Source organism: Monodon monoceros, unplaced genomic scaffold (assembly GCF_005190385.1).
Source record: "Monodon monoceros isolate NGI ecotype Baffin Bay Population unplaced genomic scaffold, NGI_Narwhal_1 Super_Scaffold_11, whole genome shotgun sequence".
In the NCBI taxonomy this organism is placed as follows: domain Eukaryota; kingdom Metazoa; phylum Chordata; class Mammalia; order Artiodactyla; family Monodontidae; genus Monodon; species Monodon monoceros.
In genome coordinates, this window is record NW_021703767.1 from 119,423,636 (window position 1) to 119,437,177 (window position 13,542).

Here is a 13,542-nt window from a genome sequence, read left to right on the forward strand (position 1 = left end):
TCAATATAGTACAGTTGGAAGAATCAAGAGCTCTGTAATAAACTGGTGCTAGTAGTTTAAATTTTTTTGTTAGGGATTAAAGATTTGGCAGAGAAAATGGAAGGTCCTTTTTGTACATCTTTGGCTATAGTAGTCATCTTCCCATCTTTTTCTTGATTACATTCATAGAAATTCAAAAAGGGATGTGATGTATATGCTTAAAACTTTCCTTTTAAAATTTTAAAGTGGCATTGATTCATGTTAACAAGAGAAGTGAGACTGGACTGGGAGAAAAGAGAAGCAGGTTGTCCCAATTAGGCACCCAGAATATTGAGTAGATTGTGGGGGTTGGGAGGACCTGTCAGAGGCGAACATCATTATGAACGAAGGCTGCCCAGGAGCTTGAGGTTGTTGAGTAGTTTCTGTGAGGGAAAATTATGGGGAAAATATTTTAGCAGTAGCAGTAAAGAATAACAGGAGTGGGTGGTGATGGAAGCTGGGTGGTCTTGAGAAAGGTTTTAAGAATCAGGAGAGCGATGACTCCGTAGGGTCCAGAATGGGAAGATGGCCAGAGTTTTGGAAGGGATGGCATTGGCGGCAGTGATGGTGGTTCCATTTATAGAATACTTTCGATACATTATCTCGTCTTCACTCTCAGCATGATTGCAATAACGTCTTTCCTACTTCCTCTTCTTTCGTTTCCTCCTCGCCCCCCTTCTCCTTCTTCCTCATGGCTGGCATTTATTGAGCATATGTGCCACATGCCATTCTACACAAAACAATCTGTATGATCAAATGATCCCTGATACCAAGAGATTCTAGACCAAGGACCAGTCAGAGTGTGAGAGAGACAGGTGATGACATCTCAGTTCTGTTTTGGTTGAGGTACTCACTGGACGTCTAGTTTGGGATACTTCTTTTAGAACTAAACCAATCTCTCAGTTTGAGAAAGAGACGGAAAGACAGACAACACAATGACGAAGAAGAAGGAGAAGAAGAGGAAGGGGGAGGGGGAGGAAGATGGGTTATTTGAAGAAGGATGATTAACTTAAGAAATGCTTATCTAGTTCTTACTATGTGCCAGGTACCATTTTGAATGCTTTATAAACATTAACTGATTGACTTCTCATAGCAACCTTCTGTGATAGGTACTATTATTATCATCTTCACTTTATTATCATTTTTTTAGTTATCATCATCATAGGAAACTGAGGTGCATATAGTCTAAGTAACTTGGTCAAGTTCACACAGCCGGTAAGTGGCAGAGCTGAGATTTCAACTCAGATCTCAGATTCAGATACTATGCCCTTAACGCTACCTAAGTTGCCAGGGGGGGTTCCTGTAGGAACATCGTAAAGATGAGAAGATGGGTTGTTGAGAATCACTGGAGTTTCAATGGTGTCTGTGAGTCTTAAACGGTACAGCGAAGGGCTTCCCTGGGCTTCCCTGGTGGCGCAGTGGTTGAGAGTCCGCCTGCCGATGTAGGGGACACGGGTTCGTGCCCCGGTCTGGGAAGATCCCACGTGCCGCGGAGCGGCTGGGCCCGTGAGCCATGGCGGCTGAGCCTGCGCATCCGGAGCCTGTGCTCCGCAGCGGGAGAGGCCACGACAGTGAGAGGCCCGCGTAACGCAAAAAAAAAAAAAAAAAGATACAACGAGCAGTGTGATCCTTATTCATGTGGCTATCATCAAAGGAATTTAGGATATTTCATCCATTTCAAAAATTTTGAATAAAAGATACGCATATTTATTTCTGAGACTGTATGCAATACACTACCATCAAAATAGTTTTTGGTGAATAATCTGTTCCTGAACAGAATGATTCAGAATCAATAACCTGGACTTATATCCAATTTATAAGATGAATATTTAAACACCACTGTGTATTTCCAGTCATGTCATTTTCAAGGATATCGGTTCTATCCAACTCAAACATAGTTTTCCAGAAATCTGCAGATCACAGATCTATCTTCACCAGCATGTGCTATAAACAGTGCCTCTTCAGAGTGGTGTCCCAAAGAGCAAGCACCACACAGATTAGCAGAAAGTCCAGTTCCTCTTCCCTGCCTCTCCCCGCTCCGATATTTGCATCCGCTAATGGTTCAAGCATCTCCCTTGGTGCACGGGAGGAGGTATCTCCTTTTTAAGTCCAAAGTGCTGAAACCGTTAGAACATGATCTTCCGTCCTTTCTCAGGTTGAAGTTAGAGAACTCTACAGATGCTACCCAAACCCTTGGTCATTTCCGAAAACACCCTCTGCAACTGCTGCTCCATAATCCAGAGGCTTAGTGTTGAAGCTGAAAACCAGAGCCCAGAGAGATGCCTCCTATCCAGGGCTTAGAGCCTGGAAGAACAACTTCCTAAAATCCTGGCAGTCAGGAGAGATACAATGTCTCTGGGACATAAGGCCCCTGCTTTCTTTGCCTCACTCCTCACCAGCAGCCAGAGGGCTTTGCCTGCAGAATGTCCTCTGCTAAACTTGGGGAGATGTAACACAAGTTCAGTCTCCTGGCCTGTTCTTGTCCTGGAGCACATCCCTGTCCAGGCTGCTGAGGACGCCCCTTTCCTCCTTAATCCACGGACCCAAGAGCTCCGCGCAAAACGTGACAACCTACTGGCGTCACTTCTATGGCCGTTTCCTCCCTGGAGACCCTGATGTTCCCATGCAAAAGTGACTTTTCCCTCTGCAGCAACCTAGAAGCACAGTGTGCTGGGAGGGGACCCACACCCCATCGGCCCGTAGTTGGAACCAAGGCCTTGTTCAGCCACAGCGCTCTGCCCTCTTTCATTGTGAGCCTGTGGAAGTTCTTAGCAGAATGCTGATGATCATGGCAGTGATGGTGATGATGGCCAACATTCATTGAGAGCCTATTTTTTGTGCACATAATCAGCACTCAATGAATGGCCCTACAACCTATAAGATAAATATATAGGCTTTGTGGGGTTTTTTTAATCTTAATGTGTTTTTTTTTTTGGCCACGTCCTGAGGCATGCTGGATCTTAGTTCCCCAACCAGGGATCGAAACCGTGCCCCCTGCAATGGAAGCATGGAGTCTTAACCACTGGACTGCCAGGGAAGTCCCTCTTATTTTTTTTTATAGGTTTTTAAATGTACCTCATATTCTCACACATTTCTGTGGGATACGTAATGTTATGGCCATTCTATAGACTTGGAAACCGAGCCTGAGTGATGGAGTAACTTAACCAAGGCCATACAGCCAATAAGGATGAGATCTTTGAGGCTCAAGCTAAGAGTCTCAAGTGTTAACTTCAAGCTTGCATTGATAACCCTAAAAGTACCCACAACATGACTACATATAGTCAATGCCTAATAAAAACTCTTGTAGATGATGATCCATTTGAGAGATGACTAGCTTTTGCAAGCCTCTTCTCCTCCTGCATTTCTTCCTTATTTCCTTCCTGCTTTCCAGTCAGCCTGCCCTCGTTCCCTCAACCTTTATATAGCCTGCCACGGGCCGGGCATCAGGCTGTGTCCTGGGCATAGAAGCAGGACAAAGACCCAGGCCAGGCCTAGCAAAGCTGAAGTCCAGGAGCAGAAGGCAGGCACGAAAGCAGGTTTCCAGGAGGAGCCCTGCGTCTCACCTGCTAGTGGGATGGGAGAGGAGGGCTCTGTCGCCCCATGCAAGGTGCTCCACACTCTCCTGGCACATGGGAGAGTGCTTCTCGTGTTCCATCCACACATGGAATCCAAGGTTCTGGTGCCTGAACTCCTATTGCCCTTAGAATCAGAACCACACTCACTCAACGGTCCTGATGTGGGTCCATGTTTGCCTCCCAACAAGAACACTTTTTCAAGGGAGAAACAAGAAATCTACATTTTGAACTTAGTAGCTATATGATCTTCATTCCTCTGACTCTTCGTTTCTGTATTTTATTTTTAAAAAGGAGGGCGAGAAAAGAAAGAAAAAGACGGATAACCATATACCTGCCCTAATTACCTGGCAGAGATGTTATAGGATCAAATACAGTTATAATGCAGGCATAAGAGGACTAAATATTACATAAATGTGAGGGCTTTTGTATATTCTTAAGGTGGAATTTGAAGCTCTGAGTGATGCCAGCTACCTGCCTTTACCCCTCCGCCAGTGCCCACATATATGCTGCCAGGCTCCAGCCATCACTATATAGTTCCACGTTGAAGTGCCCTCAACTCTCCTGCCTCCTTGCCTTTGCTTCCACTCCTTCCACTACCTGGAATGCCTGCTGCCCATCACTGACTGCTGACTTGATCAAATGCCATCCCCTCTATTCTAAACTAGTGCCCCTTTCCTCATTTGCCCCATTAAATGTTGCACATCTCTCACAATCACGCTCAGCGCTGTGACTGACATGAGCTAGCTGTCTTCTCTGCCTTAGGCGTCTCCGCCTATGCCTTGCATATGGTCAGTAAAATGTTTGTTGACTCAAGTTCTGCTTCTCCTTTCCATGCCCTTCCCTGCCTGCCCGCCACTCCCTGCATCGAATCCATCACCTGGTACATAGCAGGTACCCCGTGCATCTCGACTAACATCCTGAAGTGCTTTAGGGCTGGCAAATCAATGAACGAGTCTCCATAGGTCAAGGAGAATTAAGTAAGCTCTTCCCTTCAGTTCAATCAGATCTCACAGGGAAGGTATGAAATTTGGCTGCACCCTTTTGGGTGGGGATCAGAGCCCAGGAAGAAAACAGCATCTCCCAAAATGCAGACTATGAACCAGTGGAGATACCCAGATGATTTTAGGCGACACAAAGGGGAACTTTGTTTTTCAAATTTAATAATTACATAATCTCATGTGTATTAAAAAGCAATATATGAAGCAACTCAAAACTATGATTTCGTAAATATTATTTAATAAAAGCTTTTGCATTTGAATAAAAATGAGTTGATTTAAGAACAAACATTACATAAGTAATGATACGGAATATGGCCAAAAGAAGTGATGGTGGTGCTTCAAGCTAGGGAAGCATCGGGACAGAGAAAACACTTCCAGCGAGTGCAAAGGTGAAGATGGGGTTGAAGAGCTGCCTGTTCTAAGGATCAGATCTGCTGGGAGCAGCCTTAGGAATTAACAGAATTATTTACAAAACTGTGTTACTGTGCAAAAACCTTTGTTTGAAAGACAGATAGCAACTGGAATGTTTCCTCATCACTACTGCTTTTTTTACACACGCAGCCATGGGCACCAAGTTTCCGAATGGCCATGGGGTTTTACACCCTTTCCCAGGACTGTCAGCTACAAAGGACCCAAATATGGGTTTGCTTTTCCTTTTTTTTCTGCAAAGCACAACACGTTACAAAAAGAAGAACACTTCAAAGGCAATCCCTTTCTCATATACATAAGAGGGCTCCATTTGAGATCCACATTCATCTTCCTTATCCAATTACATGATCAAAGCAGAAGTGTTTGAAACAACCTAATCAAAAAATGGGCAGAAGACCTAAATAGACATTTCTCCAAAGAAGACATACAGATGGCCAAGAAGCACATGGAAAGCTGCTCAACATCACTAATTATTAGAGAAATGGAAATCAAAACTACAATGAGGTATCACCTCACACCAATTAGAATGGGCATCATCAGAAAATCTACAAACAACAAATGCTGGAGAGGGTGAGGAGAAAAGGGAACCCTCTTGCACTGTTGGTGGGAATGTAAATTGATACAGCCACTGTGGAGAACAGTATGGAGGTTCCTTAAAAAACTAAACATAGAATCACCATATGACCCAGCAATCCCACTACTGGGCATATACCCAGAGAAAACCATAATTCAAAAAGACACATGCACCCCAATGTTCATTGCAGCACTACTTACAATAGCCGGGTCATGGAAGAAACCTAAATGCCCATCGACAGATAAATGGATAAAGAAGATGTGGTCCACATATACAGTGGAATATTACTCAGCCATAAAAAGGAACGAAATTGGGTCATTTGTAGAGACGTGGATGGATCTAGAGACTGTCATACAGAGTGAAATAAGTCAGAAAGAGAAAAACAAATATCGTATATTAACGCATATATGTGGAACCTAGAAAAATGGTACAGATGAACCGGTTTGCAGGGCAGAAATAGAGACACAGATGTAGAGAACAAACGTATGGACACCAAGGGGCGAAAGTGGTGGTGTGATGAATTGGGAGATTGGGATTGACATATATACACTAATATGTATAAAATGGGTAACTAATAAGAACCTGCTGTATAAAAAAATAAATAAAATTCAAAAAAAAAAAAAAGCAGAAGTGTTTGACCTACTTTGGGGGTTTAAAGACATCCAGGGAAAAACTAGAAACATTTAAAACTACCTTTTTTATGCCACACGTTTTCCTGGAGGAGAATTGGAACCCACTCCCCCTGTTCTCTCTTAACTAGTCTTTAGACACAAAAAGTCAGGTCAGAGAGTTAACGTACTCTCATCATCCAAGTCACAAGAGATTCAGTTACATCTCTGTAAAATCCTATCTAATCTCAAGTCAGTGTGTCTGGTGTACTGTTTGCTCTCTAAGAGCGACAAGGTCCCTCCCAGCAGCCGCTGAGAAACTATTGATTTTGTCTGATTAGCTTTAAAGACCTTGTATTAAAATGAAAACTGCAAAAAACAAAAAAATCTGAAAAGTTACTTCGTTAGTCTCCCGAAAGCTACTGGTTCTAGCACATCTGTTCATTTTGATGCTACAATACGGAGCTCATGTTTCCTAAAATAGGACACACCTTGTCCTTTACATTAACACTGTGGGATTTGAGCCCTGGTTACAAAAAGAAAATAGCAAATATGACATCCTCAAAACTATTTAAGTGAGCAGACTGCCTATTGGTGGATTGATTTTTCTCTGTGGATATAAATCTGTTGGCGGCCGTCGGAATTGGGGTATAAAAGGTGACCTTAGGCAGCTGCTGTCATTTGTTTCAGTGGGAAAGTGAGGGGTTTGTCTCTCCCCAGGGGTTAATACTGTGACGCTCTGAACGTCCTCTGGGCTCTGTTTCTGAAGGGTTACACTGGAGAGGAGCAATGTTTTGTGGTTTATGACAAGATCACAGCAGAATATTTTGTGCATGCTGTGATTTGTATCGCCCATTTGTGCACAGGCCATAAAAGTGCACTTTTTATCAGGAACATTTGTGAATATTTAACAGCACTGAAGACATATGGCCACTAAATAATTCACAGTTATCTATCTCCTCAGCAGATTCCTTATACGCCTACCATGTTTTAATGCCTAGTTTGCTCAGAAACAATATTCCTTACGACCCTTCCTATATAAAAATGTTTACTGACGGGCAGCAATATATAGATACCATGGGATTGGGTTGTAAGGAAGCGGAAAGCTTTCTGCCATCTCCACCTCTCTCTGTCCTCATCCGTTTCCCCTGAAAGCTTCCAACCAGCACCTAACCTCATAGGAAAACATGCCCTTCCCAAAAGTGGGTGCTAAATTCTGACTTCTGGTGTTTGGGCCGTGAGATGGGAGTCGCTGACTAACCTTCACCCTCTTCTCTTTTCAGTTCTATATCCATTTACAGTCCCAAGGAGAATCCGAATGCATTTGATGCTGCAGCATTCTTCCAGTCCGTGGGGAATTTCCTGGGGATCTTCGCCGGCTCATTTGCAATGGGGTCTGCGTATGCTGTTGTCACGGCACTGATATCCTTTGTCCTGTGTGGAAAGCTGGGGACTGTTCAGAGCAGTCAACTTCCCCGGAATGTTTCCGAGGACTGACAAATTCCAGGCCAGGAAATGGTTAGATAGTCTCGTTCAAGCGCAGTACGGCACCACTGGAGCCATCTTGACTCCGAGCCACCCCTCGAAGCATAGGTCGGTACCAGTGGAAGAGGGGCCCAGGCTCTTTTCCTGTCCAAGGCCAGTTCTAGCACTGCTCATACTGTCTGATCCTAGGATAGCAACAGTCTTAAAAAAATTCCCACCTAGGAATATAGGTGACCAGGGGGCATCAGGCTTGGATAGATCAAGGTCAAGAGGAAGAACTGAAGATCTGAGGTCAAGAATAAAGCATGATTGACTGGGAGTGATAAACTAAGTGCTCTCTGCCTCCTTTTCACACTTGTATCAAGCACTAGTTCACAGGGTCGACCGAGCCAAAGATGACTGCGAGCTTAAACGAGCATCCGTGGCTCTTTTATGGAAGGGGAACAGCAAGCCAAGCAGAAATGATGTTTGCCATATCCAGGCAATTGTGTCATCTTACTCCCTCTTCTTCAGCAGAGACGTGGGAGGATGGGTAAAGCTCCTAGAGGATTTGAGCCGGGGAAAGAAGCTGGTCTGGTGAGCTCTTCGCTCACGGCAGTTGCATGGGGGCAAAGATAAGTCAGATTTGAAGAGGAAAGCCAGAAGGCTAATGTCAAGTGTTAACTGAGGCCACAGAGAAGAGGCAGAACAAAGGACCAGAGACCTTGGGGGGAAAGAGAAGTAAGAAAGGAGAAAGATGCAAGAAGGGTCAGGGATCAAGGCAAGGAAAGCAAAATGTTGGGGTCTCTTTTCATGAGGACTAGCCTGACAGTCCACTGAACACCTGCTAAAAGGCTAGGTTCTACTAAAGTTTTCTAAGATAAGTCAGAAGATGAATAAAACATGGGCTCTGCCTTCAACTAATGACGAACTTGGGAAGACAAGCTCTACAGTAAGAGTTGGACGGAAAGTGAGCGCTAAAGCTGCAGCCACCTTAGCAAGATTATAAAAGTTCAAATGATGGTGAGGCCACTGTGTCTGGGATAGTCCAATAGACTCTTGGCCAATCTTATGATTCTGGAAAATCATCTGAAAAGCAGTATTTACATGCAGAGTAGGACCTGGGCTTGACCTGAAAGATGGGTAGGATACAGGCAAAAGCCACATGATAAGAGATTCAGGAGAAGACCAGCATTCATGAAGGTGTGGCGGAGGGGGCACTGCCGTGGCACATGGCAGTTGTGCCTGAAAGGACCTGAGGGCTCAGGCTGGTGAGCGGTGGAAGATGAGGGGACACAGGTGGGATGGAGTCAGCTTGTGGAGTATCTTGGAGTGTTATTCAAAGGAGCCTGGGCGTCTTTCTATAGTCCACAGAGAGGGACACAATGAAAGTCCTGTTTTTAAAACATAAATAAGGAACTGGTATGTAGGGTGAATGAGAGAAGGAAGATTAAGATCAAGGAAAACTGTGATGATAACCTGTGGGGGGGAAATCGGGAAGGAGGCCAATGTTTAGAAGAATCTCTAGGACTTAGTGATTGGTTGGTACTAAGAGATAAGGAAGAGGAGAGAATCAAAAGACCACCCCAAAGTCATGTCCTGGAAACCCTGGAGAATGTCAACTCCATTGACAAAAGTAAGTCGGAAAAGATAGGGCTGACTTCCAACTAAAAATAATGATTAACAATCTACCCAGTACTGGAGACATGTCAGGTCCCCTACTACTTGTTTTACATGCAATAACTCATTTAACCTTCACAATGGTCATATCTTTTTTTACTGGACACTGGAGCTTAGAAAGGGTAAGCTATTGCCCAAGGTCATACAGCTTGGAAGTAGAGCCAAGATCAAACCCAAGGAGTGAAACCGAGAGACAGACCATGCTCTTGATCACTACTCCCTGTTGCCTCTTAATTATTAAGTGGAATGACGATGGAGGTCACATGTTGTATGGAGTAGAGTAATAGTAATGATCACAACATTTAGTGAATGTCTAGCATGGGCATTTATATATATCTTCTTATTCGAATTAACCCTGTAAGACACCGGGTTACACAGGAGGAAATCGAGGCTCAAGAAGGTTAAGTAGCTCACTCTGAGTCACATATCAGTAATAATGGACATGATATTAATTATGTCATCTTACATATGTTCAGAACTGTACCACGTGCCAGCCATTGTCCTTAGTATTTTGCATAGATTATCTCAGATAGTTTTTATAAGAACCCTGGCAGGGAGATACTGTTATTCCCCCAATTTTCAGCTGAAGAAACTGACGTATAAGGTTAGGCAACTTGTCTAAGTCCACACAGCTAGGGCATTTCAGGGCAGGGGTTTAAAACCAGGCCTTTGGTCCCAGGGACGGCACGAGGTGGAAGGGCTGAGATTGGAACTTTTTTCTGCCCAGTGTGCAAGGAATGTATGGACACATAAGTAAACAAATTGATAAGGAAGGTAAAAATTCCTGGAGGTTGGAAGTCTGCTCTGATATTGGATCAGATCTGGGGAAAGGGGTGGAGAAAAGGAAGAGACAGGGGCTCAGTAATAGTGGCAACACCTGATGGCCTTGGGTCACAGACTCAGGCTGTGAAGGAGACAGGGGCACAGTCCATTCCTCCACCATAACCACCTGGATGCCTTGTCCACAATGAGGCAGAGGCTCCTCAGATTGTGGGCCCCTGGGTTCCGGACAAGCTTAGGGCTTGACTCAGAACTGAACAACTTTCTGGAGGCCATGGAAAGAGAAGAACACTTTACTCCCAGTTGGTATTCTGTTACTCAGATCGGCCTGAGCCTTCTCTTTACAACAAACTAGAAGAGGGAATTCAGAGGAACAAACCCCATTAGAAACAAAGCCTTCCCTCCAAGTAAGAAGAGGGGACATTGGAAAAGGGTCAAAGGGCAGCCCATGTTTTCCTCCAGATAAAGAATTGCTTCCAGACCCTTACTGAACCTCTTTCCAGAAAAGATGTTTTACAAAACAAATTTATTTAAATCACACTAATTGAAAAACTTACACATCCTTTGTTATATACCAGGCACTCTTCTGAGTGCTTAACATATTGTAAGTGGTTTATAGACCTAGGAGGTAGGATGCACTATTATGCCCATTTTCAGACATGGAAACCAAAGTGCAGAGTGGCCCACGGACCCGTCTAAGCTGATACCATGAATATGGGCCCAGGTAGAGTTGCCTTCCAGAGACCACACTCCCAACCATGACATGATCCTTAGTATTTTGTGCTTTCTAAGACTTTACAATACATTTTTAATATCTTCATTGCATGTTACTCTGCACATTGTATGAGTAGGTATTACTCTCATTGCCAGTTCACCCAGGATACAAATAAGGCTCACAGAGGTTAACATACTGCTCAGAAATCACACAGCCAGTGACTAGCAGAGCCAAGACTCAAACCCAGATCTACTAACGCAGAGGTCATACTTTTTGCTTCCTTGCCCTGCTGCCAAACATCTATTAATATGGAATCTTCCTTACACTTTGTTGTAGAAACATAAAAATGCAACAGCATTAACATCTCTTTATCTGTCAGGGCATTTTCCGCCTAGTGGTGGACACAATTACAAGGTAGCCCTTTCCCATCCATCACTAACTCCCAATCATCTCCCCATAGCCCATTCTCTGCCTGACTCAGATCACTGTGCCTTTGTTCTATTTGCAACTTATAGACTATTGACCAAGTGTCATCCTGGCCAAAATGAACCACTGCCCGCCAAAGGGCATCTTGCTTGACCTAGAAGCAACACCCGTTTTCCTCCATCCTACTTTTACAAAGAGAGTCCGGGCAGCTTCCCTCTCACTGAACATAAATGCTCCTCCTGATTCAATTTCTATCCCCAAGAGAGAAGGCTCTTCAAGGTGATCTGTCCGCAGACCAGCACTCCCTGGGGAGCAGTGGCCTCCTTCAGTGTTGACACGCTGGCAGCATCTCACCCAGCCTCACTCCCCTTGGCTTTGTTTTCCCAGATCTGCCAGTATTCTGAGGGGCACACCCCAAGGGCTGAGTCCAAATTTAAGAAGTTTTGTGTCTACACTGAGCTGATTTTATCCTCTTAGTAAGACATCTTTTTTATCTGAACACCAGTTTGCATTTTTATAGGAGTGTTCAGCCCGCAATGAAGCATGATTCCTGCTGGCCTTCAAAGTCAAGTCTCAGTCAGTTACAGCCAGCTCCGAAAATTAGTTCTCTCATCTAAAACACAACCAGATTTTTTCACAGCCAAAAAGGAGATTTATTCATAAAAGCAGTTGTTATTTCCCTTAACGCATCTTTGTCACTTGACCAAATTTACCAAACTGTGTGAGTTCCCTATGCTGGAAACGGGCCTGTTTTTCCTCCTGTCTTGGAGCGCCTTCCTGTCTGCTGAGGCCGCTGGCCTAACAGGTCAGTGTTTCGTCCAGCGCAGCAAACTGGATGTGTGAACACATGTGTTCCCCCCACCTCTCCCCATGCCCCCCTCCCTGACCCAGCCGGAGGTGAAATGGAGGCCCTTTTCTATAGGTTTGTGTCAGAATCAGCCTCTCCTGGGCACCCTGGGGAGAAGAAAAAAATATCCATTTATCCAACAGCTCAACTGGAAGTCTCCAAACTGCCGTTTCCTCTCCTCTCCTTGCTGGTCAGGAAGGGGATGTTGAAATCTATGAATGACTGGTATACTGAGGTGATGGATAACTTTACAAATAAGAGTCTCTGCTCAGAGTGTGAAGGGATGCACAGCCGCTTTGTGGGAAAGGGTGGTGACTTTCCATTGGCTGTTAACAGCAACGCCCACGAAGGCAGCCTCTCCTGGTGTGCTCATCTCCACACACGGGCCGTGTTTAAAAATCTTTGCATACACTCCATGGCAGGCCAGAAAACAAGGCGCTAACTTGGTGGCTTCACGGTTTAATTAATGTCTCTTACTGTAGAAAGTCTGTATGTAGAGTCCTCTGAGATGGAGCAATTGATAGAGAGGCAGTCCCTAAGGCCCCAGGTGCCACGCATCCTGTATCTGGATTCGGCAATTAGATTGCCTTTCTGCAAGAGCGAGGGTTTGCGCTTGGCTAGCTGCAACGATTGGGTACTTTTCCATGTAGAAGAATCACTGTGGCTCTGAGCAAAATTTCAAAGCTGTTTCTCTCCTTTGGCTTAGTTCCTTGCTTCTCCTGGGTTTCAGTCCTGGATCCCTTGCTGCTCACTACATCTTAATTGACTTTCAAGTGAGATTCCCCCGCCCCCCTCCGAAGTACTAACTGGGAATAAGGTATGCCTCCCTGGGTACTTGCATTTTAAAAGGTGGTACTTTAAGTGTAAATAATAATAAAAGTTGATATATAGTGAAAGCATACCATGAGCCAGGTGCTGGCTAACTGCCTTTCATGGATTTTCTCATTCATTTACAGAATGACCCAAAGTTAGGGACTATGCCCAGTTTACTCAGCCAACAGTAAGTGGTGGAGCTGGGATTTCAAATAAGGAGATCTGATTCTAGAGCCTGGGCTCATGGGTACCAAGCATTGCTACCTTGAATGAAATTCTATCTATAGAATATGAGGCAGGCCCCCAGGAGTAGGAAGATATTTGGGGCCCCAGAAGCCTGCCTCGTCCATTTGCTTCTAGGCTGGTTTGGCCTCTCCTGTGAAAGCCATGGCAAATCTTTTTTGTAATGATAATCTGTTGCTCTGGGCAGCTGACCCACCTTACTTCATAGCCATGGGAACCAAGCTATTTCCACAGGCTTTGAGGGTGTCTGTTGCTGATACAGACAGCCACCTGCCAGTTATTATGACACTATAATCAAGACTGCATTACCAGAGTCCACCCTACCAGGCCCAGTATCATTCCAAACCATTCTAACACAACATCCATTATATT

At 44.5% G+C, this 13,542-nt stretch overlaps 1 protein-coding gene across 7 annotated transcripts in view; it reads left to right on the forward strand.

The window, feature by feature from the left end:
• The window catches only part of SLC9A9 (solute carrier family 9 member A9), a 667,550-nt gene that overhangs the window by 375,711 nt on the left and 278,297 nt on the right, over positions 1-13,542 (forward strand). For all 7 annotated transcript variants that reach the window (XM_029215042.1, XM_029215041.1, XM_029215045.1 and 4 more), the window contains 2 exons: positions 7,486-7,624; positions 11,967-12,072. In XM_029215042.1, coding sequence (XP_029070875.1) covers positions 7,486-7,624; positions 11,967-12,072 — 245 coding nt within the window. The remainder of the gene's footprint in view (positions 1-7,485; positions 7,625-11,966; positions 12,073-13,542) is intronic.